At 52.9% G+C, this 18,526-nt stretch overlaps 1 protein-coding gene across 6 annotated transcripts in view; it reads right to left on the bottom strand.

Moving 5' to 3' along the window:
- Window positions 1-22: 22 nt before the first annotated feature.
- APBB2 (amyloid beta precursor protein binding family B member 2) overlaps window positions 23-18,526 on the bottom strand; it is a 329,153-nt gene continuing 310,649 nt past the window's right edge. For all 6 annotated transcript variants that reach the window (XM_006169204.3, XM_006169203.3, XM_006169208.3 and 3 more), the window contains 6 exons: window positions 14,609-14,723; window positions 13,174-13,261; window positions 11,942-12,025; window positions 9,286-9,401; window positions 8,649-8,828; window positions 23-4,136 (listed from right to left, as the gene is read on the bottom strand). In XM_006169204.3, the coding sequence (XP_006169266.1) occupies window positions 3,969-4,136; window positions 8,649-8,828; window positions 9,286-9,401; window positions 11,942-12,025; window positions 13,174-13,261; window positions 14,609-14,723 (751 nt within the window). In that variant the 3' untranslated portion in view covers window positions 23-3,968. The remainder of the gene's footprint in view (window positions 4,137-8,648; window positions 8,829-9,285; window positions 9,402-11,941; window positions 12,026-13,173; window positions 13,262-14,608; window positions 14,724-18,526) is intronic.

The raw sequence follows: 18,526 nt of genomic DNA, 5'->3' as shown, positions 1-18,526 counted from the left end.
TCAGACAGAACGAGGCGAAGGCTTTATGCAGCTAAATTTATTCCCACAACAGGTTACATTTAAATGTGCGAAGTGGTCGACAGCAAAGGGGCAAAAGGAAAAGCGAACATTCTTTTAGGACAAACGAGCTGGATGCCAGGGAACGCTCTCGCGGACACGGGCGGGCGGCGGTCTCTGGCCTGAAGCAGAAATCAGTGACCTCCTCTTCGCGGGCTGGAGAGCACGCACGCTGGGTGGGACGTGTACTCGGTTAAGCCTGGCCGAGCGGAGAGTGAACGGTATGCTTAGACACACTGCCGGGGGCAGGGAGACACACCTGTTGCTGAGACCCTGGAGTGACCCTGTGTCGCGATGCTCACAGAGGCAGTGTGGCCTGCACGGAGCAAAGCTGCGGGCCTCGTGGTCCCTGGTGGGTGAAGGGCCGCCTCCCGCGTCCATCTTAAAACCATAAAGTGGATTTTAAAAAAGTAGCAGTGCCAACAGTTTATCACCAAAACTTATTTTAATGGGAACGGGCCTCATGTCCATACATGCAGTCAGACAGACAGACAGACAGACAGAGAACAGTGGCGCTAAGGAGCGATGGGTGATCATGTCTCTGGGTGGAGACAGGGGGCGCCTGGACACGTCGTATCTGTCGTGAAGTCACACGCGTTGTGAGGGATATAAAAACTGAGCACCGAGCAGGTGCGTTAGTCTGAAAGGAAGTTTCTAGCCATAGGCGTGTTGGTTACTCCCCGCGAAGCCGGCAAGGAGCACGCAGGGGAGGCGGCAAGTCTGCGTCTATCTAGCTGCTTTCAAAAAATAAAAGGAACTTTAAGCACTCGGCCTTTTCTTCTACATATTCTGATAGAAACGTGACTACAAATCATTACAAAACCACCTTGTAGGCAACGAAGAGTTCACTGAGATTACTCAGACCCGGACACGCCGAGAGAGAGGATGTCCAGGCAAGGTACACGAACACAATAATGCAGTATATTTCAGTAAAAATAGAATAAATAAAATAAAAATATTTCAAGCCGTATTTAACAGGTTAATTAAAAAAAAACGATACGACATACGAGGCCTAGTGGACATGGCTGCCTGCTGACCGAATCCCAGATAGAAAGAATGCATAGTTAACTGAAGTGTCACTGCGGTCTCAGGGAACAACACACTGGCATCCTTGCCCACACACACACGCGCGCGCACACTGTCACACGTACTTTTTGGCCATGGCAGAAAGTGTCTGAACATACTGTTTAACAGAAATTTACAACATTAATTTGCATTGAGTATGCAAAGCTATTTTGAAAACAAGCCGTGGTCAAGTTCCCAATATGTAAAGACAATCACTCACCTTAACGCGGCCCTATGATTGCATATATAATATAAATCAGTTTGCTACTTAAAGCTAGCTCAGTATTCTTGATCCTGAAGACAGACAGATGTAGGACTTTAAAAAAAAAAAAATAGAGCCAGGGGGTTCTGGCAGATTTCCACGATCAAAAGTGGACTGTGGTTTAGAATTAAGAAATGGGTCACGCAGGAACCTCTCACGGTGGAAATCGAGGCGAAAGAGCAGAACGGTATTGCAACAGCCTTCGAGGGGCGCAGGGAGGATTCCCCTAAGGCGGTCATTTCTGTGATGACGCGGTTACTCCACACAGAATCACGGACAAGCGGGAGAGAAGGCTGATGCACTCCACAGAAACATGTTTGTGTCCTAACGTTAGGGGTGCGGGCAGACGGTTCCGGCCCCTCGGCCCTGCCCCTGAATTATGAGCAGAACGGCTGGCCGGAAGCTGTCTGCTTACCCTGGTCTCTGGTACCATGAGCTCGGAATCTCTACCACAGGTATCATCGTCTCTGGAAGACCTCCTAGATCAACAGCAGAAGTGAATGGAGGCTCCTGTCCTCTGCCATGCAGAGCCATAGCTGCAGATGACAGTCCTGGACCAAGGGGCCGTGGCTTGGTGACACCACTGCGTTTGTGCTGTGGACCTATTTCCCTGCTGACCCAGGGAGTTCTAAGCGTGCCTCTCAACGAATACCTCCATTCTGGTCTTTGTGTCACCCAGAGTCACTCTGGACAGGCTCTTCCTGACTAGTGTGGCAGCAGCACGACACAGTACACCGGGGAGAGCGAGGGGGCGTGGGTTCTAGTCCCGGTTCTGGTACTGACTTTGGCGAGAACCCGGGGCAGCTGATTGGCCTCCTGGTGCTTCATACTTACACTTCCCAAGTGTGTTCGGAACCTCCTCTACCTTGTAAGGCTCGAGTGTGATAAGAATGTGGAAACCATTCTGACAAGGACATAGTGTCTAAACAAAGAATTACTTTTATAACGATATTGTAAACGTGAATTTTGACATTCAAAAGTAGACGAGACTAATACCAAGACTGCTCTCCTTCGCCCCTCCTTTTAAAACAACAATGTCCACACCAATCAAAATCTGTCTACCTTTACGGGTAAGTTTCTGACCTACAAAAAGCAGCAGGAAACTGCTATTTTGGGGGAAACTTGTTAAATAGCCCATTATTCTTATGTCTGATATGAAATTTTCCAATCTGGAAAAAAATGGAGAAAAGAAAAACAACTAATTTTGAAATGTATCTGGTTGAAACTAACAAATTCTAGTATATACATCGATTTAAGAAAGGTTCCACTTAATGTAGTTGGTTGCTGTGAATGCAAAGTGACAGACGGACAACTTTCTGGGCAAAAAGCATCAGAATGAGACTGGGCTGAACGCAGAGTTGCAGCAGCACGCTTACTGCGAGGACACGGAACAGCTGCAGCACGCTTACTGCGAGGACACGGACTGACTGCAGTACGTTACCGCGAGGACACGGACCGACTGCAGCACGTTACCGCGAGGACATGGACCGACTGCAGCACGCTTACTGCGAGGACACGGATCGGCTGCAGCACGCTTACTGCGAGGACACGGATCGACTGCAGCACGCTTGCTGCGAGGACACGGAATAAGAAGGCGGGGGTGGTGGAGGGCTGAAATACTCATGTCTGATGGGAACAGAACATTAACAACACTTCCTCAGCTTCAAATTGCATATTGGCTAATCACCACACTAGGGCGGAAAGGATGATGGGAAGAAGTTCATCCCCATGTTGACGTGGAAAATGGCCATAGTGACCTAGAATTCTCTAGCTGCATTGTACAATATAAGGCAGAAGTTTGAAATATGTCCCCCCCCACAATGCATTATGATTTTTCTTTTTTTTTTTTTTTCAAAGAATCAGTTTGAAAACCACCTGAAAAGAAAAAGTTACTATTTTTTTTTTTGTCTGATTTTAATTCCTCCAATTTAGTTCGTCATCAATTTAAAAGTTTTGCTTGCTTTCCAACATCCCATGACAGCTGTGGACGTGAAATGGAGTCCGTGTGTCAGAAACCTTGTCCAAGGAAGCTGCCAGCTGGTGTCTGTCCTGATGCCAACAGCCAATTTTGCCACCGGCGGGTTCGATTTTATGAAAAACTCAAATAAAAACGCGTCATCCTATTTTTACAGCGATTCAGTGGTGTCTGCAGCGTCTACTTCCGATGCTGGAGACGGGGAGGGTGCGGGAGGACTCGAAGGTGCGGGGGGACAGATCCGGTCAAGACGACAGTGAAACTAACACAGGCATCATTTACTCCCGGGATGCAACGGCGGGTCGTTAGGGGTGCGGCCACATTCTCCTGTGTGTGTGTGCAGTTAAGTAACGTCACGATATTTACAGTAAGAAAAAGACCTTCCACTGCTCAAGATGTCACTTACAGCAAAAAAATGTATTCATGCTTCTTTTCATATCACATGATGGTGGCAAGACGAGAGAACATGCTTGTCTAACACTGCCCGGTTAGGGATAGATCCTCTGAAGCCAAAGCATCAGCGACAGATCGGAAGGCCGGGTGTCGGTTTGCTCTTCTCGGCGCAGCTCTCGAACCTTCGGGGAACATGAGAGTTGCTCACAGAGGCAGCTACGGTGTTTCCGTGACGGGCCGTTTCTGTTTCAGAGTGTCAATGAGGGATAAGACCCCTCGTTTTACATTGGTTGTGACTCTCCTGGTCATCGAGTCTGCTGGCGGAGGAGGTGGCCGAACTTTCTGTGAAGGCGGTCGGGCTACCAGGCACTTCTGGTACCGTAGCTGAAGTTAAAAACAAAACAAAGACACGTTTTCAGGTAACGAGGTATTATTTCTTTGTGTTCCTCACCAAGATATATATATATATTTTTGGAGAGGTTTTTGCTATAGGGCTTGAGCGCTTGCCAGAAAGACAGAGAGAGAGAGAGAAAGACAGAAAGCGAGAAATCACCCCCCAGGGGGATGGCCACGCCGCAATCCCTTCTCCTCCATTCTCCTCTCGGGATCTTGGGCACGCACGCACACGCGCCCAGCGTGAGTTTTAAGCCACCGGGTCCGGGACGCGAACCGCAGTTGACTACATGGGAGTCCAGCGACGTAGCCATTACGCCAACTGCTGGTCCCTCTCACCAGGATGTTAACTCACACAAGTTAATGGCCTAGCTCCAAAATGTCAACCCAAGTATGAATTATTTTCCTTAATGTGGGTGTTGGATGCTCTCCTAGCCATGGGGCTCAACCGCGGTGTCTGGTCTTTGCCCCTCTCCTGTCACCCACGTGCATCTCCGCTGCACTGACAGGATGCGAGTACAAACGAGAAGGCCTGGGGAGGAGTGGTGACGGGGTTTTCCACTAGTGCCAAGTTCACTGAGGAGGGGCATGGCCCTCCGAGACCCAGCAGGAAGGGCCGACCAGACCCACCCCCGGCAAGTTACCGAGTCCGCCCCAGTCTGAAGAACGGGGCCCTTTAGGGAGCGCGGGACAGTTATGTGCAGAATACTGGAGAAGGTCTAAAATTGGTCTAGCCACGTGGAAAGCATTCATAATGTCTGTCCCCATCCCTAAATCCCGCCTTCCTAACAATGAGTGGTGTCCAACGCAGTCAGGACACGGCCCACCAGGGCATGTGGTCAGGGTGGCTGAGCCCACATGCGGACTGCACAGTCCCAGTCAGTCCTGGGCTCGCGGCTGGAAACACACCCCAGGAGCGTGTGCATGCTCGCCCCAAATCCCAAGAGGAGGACGGGTCACAGCGCAGCCATCCCCCCGCCGTGGGGGTGCTTTCTCACTTTCTCCACTCCCGTCTCTATCTCCAGCAAGTACACGCGCCCTATGGCCAATGAAAGAGAGGTCAGGAAACATTTTATAGAGTAGTCTAAATCCTAGTGGATTAATTACAGGAAGTCTATTAGCATTGGTACCATGGACAATTTCTATCCTTCAGAAATAGAATGCAACAGTGCACCTGCTTTTGTATTAATGGGAAGATAATTCTTCAAAATCAGATTAAAAGGCTTATTCCCCCCCCGCCCCAATCTACCCCGGCCCAATCTAAGCACTCTAATTCAATCGCAGACTTTAAAACTTCAACCTCAAAGTTAAAAGGTTCCTCAGTACAGTTATGGAACAAGTTGATGCCTCGCTCAGAAGCATAAAATGTCTACAGCAAGACCGGCAGGGGATGTGTCAGGGTTCTGGCGCACTCTTTAGGCCACGAAACCAGATCCTTCAACTCCTTCATAAAAAAAACAATGATCTATTATGGGACTCTACTGTGTACACAGCCTCCTAGGTCCCCACCATAACGCGAACTATACCCATCTAAAGTGTGGATTTACAAATGGGCAGGTGACAACAGGACACAGCCTCGGAACTGCCCACAGTGTTCCGTACACCCCACATGCATCAGAACCCCTCGCCAATGACCTGTGTAGAGAATCCCTCTGTCCTTGTCTAAATGTCACCGAAATAGCTTCTACTGGGCTGGTGCCACACAGCTGTCAAACCTGCCAAGAAATGACGTCGGCTGGGAAGAAAGTGTTGACCCCACAGATATTTCCGACGGTGTAAATTCACACAGCTATTTCAGATGGAGGACCCTGCAGCTCGGAGGCACGAGACGGCCTCTGAGTCAGGGAAGCTGGATCCCTGGGGAGGGGCGCAGGAGGCTCAACTGGTTACAAGAATACAATTAAAACAGGAAGCGAATGAATTCAAGTTGTTTCCAAGAGGGAAAATGGGCCTGAATGAAGCTAATTAATTATCATTAGCATTTAGAATGCATAATGAAAGCCGAAAGCCCTTCATCTCCTGACTAAACCCATCTGTTTCAATGTTTCGACTTCTGACACCCCGTCATCATCTGTTTCTGGTTGACTGAAGTCCCCCCCTTCCTGCTTTCTTCACGAAGCCCCTGGATCCCACCAAAATCCCCCAGGCCTAGCTGGTGGCCACCTTGTCCCCTCTACCGCCCGGCTTCCCTCTCACCTAGGCCTGCTCCTGGATACTCAGGTGCATCTGAGTTGGAGTTCCAGCTCCAGAATACTCCTACCAAGGACAGTGTAGGTACCAGACCAGATAACCAGTGTGCAACAGCCGGACCTTCCTCCCTTCTCCCTGCTCCACTGTGAGGGTGTCTTTTGAAACTCAACGGGGCAGAAAAGCAAATGGCATAGTGGTTTCTCTAAGTTGTTGAACTCCCACGTAGCAGAGTGGCTTAAAACTCAAGCCAGGTGCATGTTCACCCATGCACAAAATCCTGACAGGGCAGTAGAGAAGGGATTGTGGTGTGGCCATCCCCCAAGAGGGGGTGATGTCTTGCTTTCTGTCTCTCCAGTGGGTGCACATGCTCTATAGCAAAAATCTCCCTCCCCGCCCCCCAAAAAAACAAAACACCAAAAAAAAAAAAAAAATCAACTGGGGATGGGGCTAGCAGGTGGCATGGAGGTTAAGGTGGCTTGATCCCACATAGCTAACTCTGAGGTTTGAGTCCTTGACCCAGAAGTTTGAAAATCATGCAGGGTTTGTGTGCATACATGCCCAAAATCCTAAGAGGAGAATGCAGGATGAAGGACTGTGGTCGACCATGCCCCATGGGGGTGATTTCTCTGTCCAGTAAGCACATGCACCCTGGGGTGAAATTAGAAACCAAGTCAGCCAGCACTCTTCCTGTCCCCCACCTTTGCCATTTGCCCCCTCTCCTCCTGGTCTCTCGTTCTTAACCTATCAGCGTACTTTATGTTAAAAGAAAACACAAAGGCTGAGAACTCCCTCAGCTTCCCTTCCCTAAGCACCACCTGTTCCAGACCCTTAGCACCTGCCTGTGTGAAGGCAAAGGTCTCTAACCACCAGGGAGGCTGAGTCTGCCTCGATGCTCCTAACCCACCAGCACCTAGACCTTGCCACACCACAGACATGGACACGGCGCGTCTCTGTCAGCCCCCGCCGCTGCCTGCGGGGCAGCCCCTCCCTGACTCTGGGCTCTCCACTCTCAGGGCCTCGGCGCGTCTCGATCCAGTGCAGGCTCAGGCTTTCACTAACGACACTTCCTGTGCTACAGGAGTTTTTAAAATTTTTATTGGTTTTAATAGATTTCTGGCATAGGGTGCGAGTATTCACTGGAGACAGGAAAAGTGAGAAGTCACCTCCTAGGGGGTCGGGTGGCCACACTGCAATCCTTTCTCTTCCATTCTCCTGTCAGGATTTGGGGTACCCACATGTGCCTAGTGTGACCTGCAAGTCTCTGGGGCCAGGACTTGAACTGCACAGTTGGCCACACGGGAACCCGGTGCCTTATCTACCGTGCCACCTGTTGGCCCTCACCACAGAAACTTAATGGGTCTTCCCGCTGCACGGGAGCCCATAACGTGAGGGTTGTATTTTAGTCATGTTGAACCCCCAGAGGCCAGCCCGTGAATGGTGGGCAGAGTCCAGCCGCAGCGGCCCTCAGCCCAGGCCAGGCCACCCTCCACGGCACCCCGACCACCCACTGCTCATTCCTGCCTCTCGCCAGGAGTACAGCCTCCCGGCTCTCTAGCCCAGCCTCACCGGCTCCTAGCTGGTCTCTGCACCCCGGCCTCTCAACCTCTCCTCCACTCTCAGAATCTGAATATGATCATGTCGCTCTTGCCTAAGGATCTTCACTGAGGATCAAGGCCTGGTGTCACCACAGGCCCTCCTTGTGACATGGGCCTCGCTCCCGTGCACTCGGCTCCAGGGATGCGACCGCTGGGGTAGGCTATACCACGCGCTCCAGACCCCGGCAGGCGTGTCTATACAGTCTCCTCATTTTCTTTTTTTTCCCTTTTTTTTGGAGAGGTGTTTGCTACAGGGCATGTGTGCTCTCCAGAAAGACAGAGGGGGACAGTTTAGGGCACTGAGCTGAGTTCAGACACCGACACGTTCTGCTCACATGGTGAAGGTCATTTGGGATTAAGAGCCGAAACTCCTCCATCTGTGGTTCTGAAGATCAGCCCTTTAACGTGACTGGAGGTGCTACACGCCTGGCTCCCCAGGTCCTGCTCCCTGGGGGTTCTGGCCTCGCCGGACGCAACCTGTGCGCCGACGTGACTGGAGGTGCTACACGCCTGGCTCCCTAGGCCCTGCTCCCTGGGGGTTCTGGCCTCGCCGGAGGCAACCCGTGCGCCATAACTGACAGTCCCCGGGAACGCATGCTCCATGGTGGGCATTGCCCCAGAATTAGGTCTCTCGTCTACACCGCGGTCCTGGGCTCACCTGTGCCAATACAGCCATGGCAGAGGCGGGAGGGCTGCCCCGCTGCCGGGCGTCACTCACCATGCAGGCCGCCTGGACGGCCTCAGACACGTTGGCCGCGTTGGGCTCGCACCAGAAGACGTGGCACTCGAAGCGCTGGTTCCCCGTGTCCATGATGAAGGCGAAGGTGTGCACATCCTTCCCGACACCCATGAAGGACAGGAACCGCACGCGACACTCCACGAGGGCCTCCTCTTCATTCTGCAAGAGACGCCGGTCGGCACCCCGCGCTCTGGGAAGCCGAGCAGTCACCAACCCTTCCCGCCCCAGCAGACCACGGAGCCATGCTTAGTGTGGCAGAGTATGCTCAGATTTAGACCAAGACGAAGGAGAAACACTTTTCTAAAATATGGAGGCCATTTTAATCACACTTCCTGAGAGGTCGAGCTCCCTGGGCCACCTCGAAGCTTCCTGGAAGACTGCCTTACTGAAATCTCACTGCCACCCAGACAGGCCGGCCCAGGTGTCCCCCCACCTTCTTTTATTCTTTAAAAAATTATTTAATTTTATTTGTTCATTTATTTTAATTTGACCAGAGAGAGAAAGGAGAGGGAAAGTGAGAAAGCAAAGCACCAGGTCCGGGACTCGAACCGTGGTCGGCCATGTGGGAATGTCCAGCGCCTTAACCGCCACGCCACCTGCCGGTCCCCCACCCCACCTTCTCACTGATGACGGTGACAGTAGCGTCGGCCACGTTCATGTTCACTGACGGCCAGTCCTCCTTGTCGGATGAGGTCATCAGACTTTCTATGGCGCTGTTCAGGGTGTCCATTCCTGGAGGTGAGAAGGGCCATTAAGAACGTCCTCAAATGCGGTCCCAAATCTCCCAATAATAGCTATGCCCAGGCTTTCCTATTTAGTTTTGCTGTAGGGTGTGTGCACTTGCGGAGGGGGGCGGGGGAAGAAGTGAGAAATCGCCCGCCACCCCAGAGAGGAGGTCACTCTGCAATCCCTTCTTCTCCATTCTCCGCTCGGGATTTTGGGCATGCTCACGCACGTGCCTGGCATGTTTTCACGCTGCGGGGTCCAGGACTTGATTTGTGTTGGCCATGTGGGACCAGCTGCCTTAACCTCCATGCCCCCATTTTTTTTTTTTTTTTTTTTTTGTGGTTTTAGACGACACAGATTTTTTTTTTTTGGTAGTCTTAGAAGACAAAGATTTCCTCCTCATTTTTGCTCAATAAAAAAAGAAAGAAAGAAAGAAAGAAGAAAAGGAGAAGAGAGGAAAGGAGAGGAGAGGAGAGAGGAGAGAAAAGAAAAGAAAAAAGGAAAGGAAAAAAAAACCCAGCTTTTTCCACATCAGGAACAGCCACGAGGGCCTCCGCAGAGCATGTGGGATGTCCTGTCCAATCAGACAAGGTCCTCCAAACTCTCTCTCCCCACAAAGACTCCCTAACCCTGAGGGTACAAAGAGCGTGCAAGTAAATACTATTTTTCTCTCTGCAGAGTCGTGGGAAAGGGGTCCACAGAAACCGGCCTGTCCCGGAATGCCCTGTCCATCATCTCCCTTCGTTGTTTAAGGAGGGCCAACTTTGACAGCACCTGGCCCTGACTGGGACACGCTGCTCCAGGGGGCCCTCTGCTGGGGGTGCTCAGTCTTTTCTCCAGGGTGGGGGTAACCGCCTTACTGGGGTGGGACTCGCTCACTGGAAGTGCACACCTCGGTGGATGTCAGTACACTTGGAGTCGAACCGTAATACATTTTCATTTTACTCTATCTGCTGAGCCGCCCCTCACCTCCCCCAGCTCCCTGACCTCGAGCAGCCACCTCCTGCCTCGGGGACCTGCCTTTCCCAAATATTCCGCATCCACAGAGTCACGCGGAACACAGTCTTGGGGACTGGCTCTTTGCCCTGGCACGACTTCAGGGTCCTCTGTGCTGTGGCATGTTTCAAGTGCCTCGTTCTTTCACTTATTCATTTTACTTATTTTTTGGAGAGGTTTTTGCTATAGGGCGCATGCGCTCGCAAGAAAGAGAGAGACAGAAAGTGAGAAATCATCCTCATGCCTGGCATGAGTTTAAGCCACCGGGTCCGGGACTTGAACTGCAGTCCACTACATGGGAGTCCAGCAACACAGCCATTACACCAACTGCTGGTCCCGCCACATTCTTTTTTATGGCCAAACACAATTCCACTCCCTGGAAGTATCGTATGTACTGTCCATTAATCAGGTGGTGGGCACGGGGGCTGCTTCCGCTCTTTTTTTTTTTTTTTCTTTTTTAAAATTTTATTTTTAGAATTATTTGTTTAATTTTATTTACTTATTTTTATTTATTTATTTATTTTTATAATATGCATTTTTTAATTATCATCATCATAATCTTCTTTATATTACATTGGATTACATATAACTTTACAATGTATTACATTGTTTTTTCAAAAGGGAATGCCATGCATGTCCGTCAGTACAGAGACATTAATCTCCCCACTTCAACATTGAATATCTTTTCTATGTTTTCCCCAATCATTATTTTTATTATTCTAATTATTTTTTAAAATAGTCAATTGCTGTTTCTCATTTTGCTTGTAAAAATACTTTGCCCATCATGAAATACTTCTCAGACCAATCCAGTTGAGAATACTATACATGTCATCATCAACGGTTAATAAGCCCTATCTGTTTCTCACTAACGTCCTGCCTCTCTATTGTTCACTTGCTATCTTTCTCTATCCTCTTTGACCATCACGAACCATGCGGTTGTGAACGCTGGTGGACGAGGTTTTGTGTGAATGGATGGTCTCCCTTCTCCTGTGTCCGTGCCTGGGGCAGAACCACCAGGGCAAAGGTAACTGTGCTTGCAAGCTGACGAGGGAGCATGGGGCTGATTTCCAAAGCAGTGCCCGTTTGACATTCCCCTCTGCGTGCAGTGCGCAAGGGGGCCAAGGCCCCCACAGTCTTTGCAGCCTGGTAAATGCCACATCTCCCGGCCTCCTTTCAGCCTTGTAAGGCCGGTGATGAGCCTTGCCATGGGACCTGCAGAAAGCTGCATGAGCCATCCTGGGTGCCCCAGAAGGACAGCCTGAGGGCTCACTCAGCCCCTCTTCCCAGCCCACAGAGGACAAGAATGAAGGGGTGCCCTTCCACAGCCCTGGACTGTCAGAGTGGGCGACACGGATCTGTCTATGCATGTCCCCCCATGCTATCCGAGCCTGTCCTCCACAGCTGTGTGATCAGGACTGCCCCTGCACTCTGGGGACAGGGGACAGCATGAGGGCTGATCGAGATGAGGCAAGGGCGGGGGGAAACAGCAGGCTTCACTCTCCCGGGAGCTCCTCCAACACTGCAAAGCGGAATGAGCCGCCCTCACGTACCGACCGGCCTGTCCACAGGAAGCATGCCCAGGTACTGCACGTGAAACTTCTGCACCAGCTCCGTCTTCGGGGTTGGGAAGTCGACTGCGGGAACAAACGCAGCAACCTTTCTCAGCATTGCAGCGAGACAGGGCTGTCCTGGCAGAGCACCCTGGGCCCTGCTGTCCTGGCTCAGATGCCACCGGGGCGGCTGTTCCGTAAGAACTGCACGTCCCGCCCAGACACTGCTGCTCTCGACATCCTACTCAGCTTCCATGAGAGCAGGAGCTCGAACCTAAGCACGAAAGCTGCTATGGCGTCTCTGATGTGCACTGGGGTCACTTCCTTTTTTTTTTTTTTTTATTCTTTTCTTTTTTAGGAGATTTTTTTTTGCTAGAGGGCATGTGTGCTTGCCAGAGAGACAGAAAGTGAGAAATCCCCCCCCAGGGGGGATGGCCACACCCCAATCCCTTCTCCTCCCTTCTCCTCCCAGGATCTTAGGCATGCACACACATGCGCCCAGCGTGAGTTTAAGCCACCAGGTCTGGGACTCGAACTGCGGTTGACTACATGGGAGTCCAGCGACACAGTCATTACACTAACTGCTGGTCCCTGATTGCTTCCTTTTTAAAATTTATTTTAAAAAGATGGTACTGCTGGGGTGGCACGGGCATGCCACCAACTGTTTTTGGACAGGCTCTTGCTGTGTCACCCAGGCCAGCCTCGAGCGTGTGAGCTCCTGCCTCGGCCTCTGCTAGTACTGGGGTTACAAGCACTTGTTGCCAGTCGGACCTAGAGGTTGGACCTGGAATCGAACCCAGGCTCCCGCGTGACCCCAGCCTGTCGAGGAGTGTCTTATCCACATGCACCACTATGGGCAGGCCAGGAACAGCTCTGGGGGTCCTGCTTGTTAGGGGTGGTTGCTCTCTCGGGAAAATGGAATCACAAACAGCACAGAGTCAGGAAAAACGACAGAGCTGCCCGGAGAGCAGCTCACCTCGTCTCCACCCCGCTGGTCCTTCCCATGGTGGGCCTGAGTTACAGCCCCCCAACACCACTCTCTCTCATCTTGTCTCACCGGTCCTCCATTCCTAACCCTACTGACAACCGACCCGGCCACTGCGGGACACAGAAGCGCCACTTGGCAGAGTTGGCACATCTCTTCAGAGACTAGAGACACCAGGACCCAGCTCAGCCTATGGGTTCTCGACCAGGCCGGAGAGCACCACACGGACAGAGGGGCGTGGGCCTACCTTGCAGAGGGACGTCGAGGTTCACGTTGGCCCTCTCCTGTAAGGAACTGCAGGCCAGGGCTTTGGCATTCTTCCGCTCGGCCATAATCTAAAGACAGAGCACAGCTTGGTTCGTAGTTCCAGCCCCACGCCCTCAGCTCTTCCGGCCAGTACAGTGTCTGAGTTGGCGTCACTTCCGGGTGATGTTGGCATCAGGCTGTTGCCTGATTCCCCACACCCGTGTCTCCGGGGTACATATCCCACTGGAGAATTTTACTCATTTTCTCCAGGGACAATGGGGGAATAACTCTTTCTCCGTGTGACAGTTGCTTCATTGCTTGGAATTTACTCCTTCTATTCACCAGACTCCTGCCTTGACCGAAAACCACTCAGACATTCCCTGGACCTGCGTAGACAGATGGGCCCACTGTGGTCAACACCACGTGGGGCAGTAGACTCCCCGGTGCTGGGGCACTGAGCACTGTGGTCAACACCACGTGGAGCAGTGGACTCCCCGGTGCTGGGCACTGAGTTCCAGATGCTCTCTTCAGGCTCTGGAAACAGCGAGTCGGGCTTGGAGTCACACCTCTGCCCCTTACCAACTGTGTGACCCCGGGCAGGTCACTGGACCTCCCGTGTCACCTCTCAATTGCATAGGAGGACTGTTCTTGTTTGGATGATGGTTGGACCCCCAAAGGTTCACATGTTGGGGTTTGGCCCTAGTGGGTAGTAGCTGGACGTCCCCCAGAAGTTCACGCACCGGGACTTAGCTGCACTGCACAGGTGTGAGGGTGCTAAATAAAAACCGCATCCCTTCGTGGTGTCCCAGGGTGGGGCCCCCATGATGGAGGTCTGTGGGATTATCGACGGAGGACACGAGACCAGGACGAGAGGGAGCAGACGTCAAGGATGCAGACGGATTTCCCCACGGCCACCCTGGGCGTCTATCCGTGACCCCCGAGCTTCCTCGCAGCCTCTGGTCTCTTAGGCCCTTGACTCAGTCTCTGAGCCCAGGGGCTCTGGCTCGTGGGGAACCTGCCCCGACGCCTTTGCTCCCATTTTCAGGGGTTTACCTATCTTCTCAACTGTTTCTCCCACTGTTTTCCCTCTGATTATTTACACACACGCACGCACACACTCACACGTACACCACACACACACGGAAGACAGCTTCAAAACATTCATGGATTTCATGCATGGATTTCAATTTTTTTTTTTCTGCACCAAAACCAGCTCAAATTCCATTTCCTATAAACTTTGCGATGCCCCCCTCCCTCCTGTGCACGCCCACACCTGACTGAGAGGGGCCACGGCTCTAGCCACCGTGTAGGACTACCCCTAGCACAGGCCCGGCCTGTAGCACCTGTTCTCCCTGGCCTTGGCGTGCAGCCCTCCTGCCTCCCGCGTCCCTTCATCTGCTCCCACAATGAGGACAAAGGGCCCCGAGCCTCCTTACCTTGGAGCAGATCTCGTGGAGACTCGTGGCGATGGCTTTAGCTGGGGTGTCACATCGAAAGACATGACATTTCAAAATCCTCGTGTCTCTGTCTCTTGCTACATAGGCGAAATCCCTGCGCAGACAGAATTATCCGTGCATTAGAAAGAAGGCCCTCTCACCACACCCGTGCTGGTCACGAGGTTAACCAAGCTACGCAGCGTGTCAGCGGGAGGTGGTGACGTACCGAGCACCCGCAGCGCCCGCACGGAGCACGGCTTATGGGGACCAGGAAGTCAGTCCTCAGCGAAATGACAGAGCCCTCCCAGCTCGGCCTGTGGGACTCCTGGAACTTAGAACGACCCTTCACGAAAAGCAAATTTTACTTAGGGTAATAACCCCGAGTGTGATTTTTCAGAACAGACGTGGGCTCGAGATGAGCACGAACTGCGTGAGCGATGCCATGACAGCACAGCGTGCGACAGAGGCAAAGCCTGGGCTCGGGATGTCACAGTGCACAGGACTGCGCAGACCCACGGCTGCGGCGGGTGCCGATGGGCGGTCACAGGTGCGCTGGGACGCAAGAGACCCCGTGGGCTGAAAGGCTCTGGGCCGTCTGATCTGCCACATGCTGCCCCCTACCAGCTCTCAACGTCCCGTCTGCAGGTGAGCACGCACGGGAAGCAGGAGTCCAGCATCCATTTCACTGATTACAAAGGATATGGGCTAGGGGTCTGCAGGCCCCAACCTCCTCCTTCCTGTGTTCTAGCTCGGGTCTCCTCCGGCCTCGCCCTGCTTCCTCAGTCTCCACGGCTGGCCTATTTCAGCTCCCGAGATGTCCTGAACTCATGTCCCACCCCCAGCCTACTGCCACCCCATTGCAAGCAGGTCCTCGCCCCCTGCATTTGCTCAAGCCCCCCCCCCCACTCGCCTACACCCTTTTCCCCACTGCCTAAGACTCGGCAGGAGCTGCGAGCACCCTCGAGCACCCCCACACTGGCACTGGCATGTGAGCGCCTGACTCCGTCTTCCCACAGCTCCCTGAGGCTGTTTTGTACCTGGAAAGGGAAAAGGTGGGTCCCCATGTCCTCTCGCTATGGCATGTTCCGGTGGCCTCCCGGCACCATCTGGACCACACTCACTTCTCACCAAGGCCTGCCTTGCCCCCAGGGCCTTATTTGTGTCTAATGCTTACAGTCCTGCTGGTCTGCACTAGAGCGGGGAGCTCAGGGGGCCGGCAGGTGGCGTGGTGGTGCAGGGCACTGGACTCCCACATGGCCAGTCGCGGTTCGAGTCCTGGACCTGGAGGCTTGCTTTCTCACTTTCCCTCTCTCTCTGGTCAAATTAAAATAAGTAAATAAATAATGCATAACGTTAAATAAAAGAATTCTTAAAAAAAAAAAAAAAGAAAGAAAGAAAGGGGAGCTCACATCCTGTTTTCTGTAGCTCCTGCACAGACCTCAGCGCGGTCTGTCCCCAGGGATCAGGGCTAGGCAACCCCAATGCTAGTCTCACTTGGGTGCGCTCAGCTACGCGACCTTGGGCACGGGCTGGACTATCGCCCTGACTGCACGGCTGACACACATGGTCTGCAAGGTCCCTTTCTGGCTCTGGCATTCTCTGCCACCAGCTCCCAAGCTCCATCATTCTCCCCACGGCTGCTGGCGGGCCCCCAGGCGGGATGGTCCCAAGGTCACCAAAGGTGAGGACGGCACAGGCCCTGGCAGATTGGCAATGGATCATTCCTGGCCAAGTACAGCCGTGGGTCCTCTGTTCTCTCACAGGGGACCCCAGAGGCATAATTACATTAAAAAAGGGAACTATTATTATTAATCTTCATTTCCAAGATGAATGCCTTCAGGGCAAGCGTCTGGAATCTACATCTTCCCAAAGGAGAAACTTGGCAGCCTCCGGCTCTGTGCGCGTGTACATGCGCATGTGTGTGTACGTGGGGTGGGGGGATTCTTGCCATTTCTTTTTTTTTGGAGAGGTTTTTTGCTATAGGGCACGTGCGCTAGCCAGAGAGACAGAGAGAGACAGAGAGAGACAGAGAGACAGAAAGCAAGAAATCACCCCCCAGGGGGGATGGCCACGCCGCAATCCCTTCTCCTCCGTTCTCCTCTCAGGATCTTGAGCATGCACGCACATGCGCCTGGCGTGAGTTTAAGCCACCGGGTCCAGGACGTGAACCGCAGTTGACTACATGGGAGTCCAGCAACATAGCCAGTACGCTAACTGCTGGTCCCAACCATTTCTCCCAGAATCAAACCTCCCTGTCTCCTCCCAGGCACCAGGCTAACAGACGAGGGAGGAAGACACTGTCAGCCCCGACAGAGGACGAGTCCAACGGCAGGAGGCATCTGTGTCCCAGGAGAAAGCAAGTGTCCTCCCCTCGCTGTGGCGGTCTCCTGACTTCCTAACTCATTTCTGTGGAACGTACCCCGAGTCCCCTTCAAGTAGCTGAGAAGCCCAGACGCGGGTCTGCTTTCAGACCTGGAGCAGAGGCAAGCCGATGCCTCCCAGGTACCCCGGGAGATACATGGCTGGTCTATTTCACCATTATTCAGGCTGGAATCCAAACATCACTGCAGGGCTGTTTAGAAGCCTGTCTCCTCAGCACCTGACTGAAAAGGGCAGCGATGGTGGACAGAATAATGACCCCAAGATGTTCCCGTCCTCATTCCCGGGGTCCTAGTTCCCAAGGATCTGCAGGTGTGGGGAATTAAGGGCCTTGAGATGCGGTGCCACCTGGACTCCCCGGTGCCCAAGGAAACCCCCGGAAAGCAAGTGGCACTTCTGTCGTACATGGAAGACCAGGAGGCAGAAGCTGCCAGCTTGGGAGCCGGGGAGCCCTGAGAAGCTGGAACGGGCGAGGAGCTGGGTTTGCCCATCCCCTGGAAGGCAGGCAGGCTTTGGCCATCCAGCGCCGGGCATGGATGACCCTCATCCCTAAGTGCAGGGGTGGAAAACGCGGTCTCCTCCCACGCCCTGATTTCAGCCTGGAAGTCCCATTTTAGACGACTGACCTCCGAAGGTGTAAAAATAAACAGATTTGTGTTGCTGTAAGCCGCTGCGTTTGCAGTAATTTGTTAGTGCAGCGACAGGAAGCTAGTAACAGCTGCCACTTGGCTTTGTAGTCGAACTAAAACACGATAGCGTATTAGAGCCACATCTTTTAAAAAATGCTCAGTGTATTTCCACAAATGCCTTCTGAGCATGAGGATGGAGGAGGCCCCAGAGATACACGCACACAGAAAGGGTCCGGCCAGGAGGCCCGCGTGCAGTGCCACAGAGAGGCAGGAACCCTGGAGCTGTGTCTTTACACAAACCAGGACGTCACCAGGGCGAGGAGGGCACGCCTGGTTCAGAGGCACAGAGGTAGGGACGCCCGTGTGTCCAGGCACCGTGGTGAGACCACGGCACGTCCGTAGGGAAGCTGGGCTGGAGTCCAGGATCGGCTGGCGTGGGTCAGTGTTCTTCCCTCTCTCGAAGCCAGCCCAGCCATGTGTGTTCCTCTTGGGCATGTTTTACAAAGTCCCTCTGCCGGAGCACGGTCAGCCGAGGGAAGGGGACTGCTGGTCCAGGTGAGCGAGGGTGGCCCACTGCAGCCAGGTCCAGACACTTGTGAGTGTTAACGGGGTTGAGGAGACAGGAGAGGTGTTGGAAGGGGACCAGCAGTTAGCATAATGGCTATACCGCTGGACTCCCACGTAGTCGACTGCAGTTCGAGTCCCTGACCCGGTGGCTTAAACTTACGCCGGGTGCATGTGCGTGTGTGCCCAAGATCCCGAGAGGAGAATGGAGGAGAAGGGATTGCAGCGTGGCCATCCCCCCTGGGGGGTGATTTCTCACTTTCTGTCTCTCTGTCTCTGTCTTTCTGGCGAGCGCATGTGAGAAGCGCACGGGCCCTATAGCAAAAACCTCTCTGGAAAAAAAAAA

Source organism: Tupaia chinensis, unplaced genomic scaffold (genome assembly GCF_000334495.1).
Source record: "Tupaia chinensis unplaced genomic scaffold, TupChi_1.0 Scaffold146907_1, whole genome shotgun sequence".
Lineage (NCBI taxonomy): Eukaryota > Metazoa > Chordata > Mammalia > Scandentia > Tupaiidae > Tupaia > Tupaia belangeri.
Note: the sequence above shows the minus strand (reverse complement) of the source record. Positions and strands in the feature narration are given on the sequence as shown.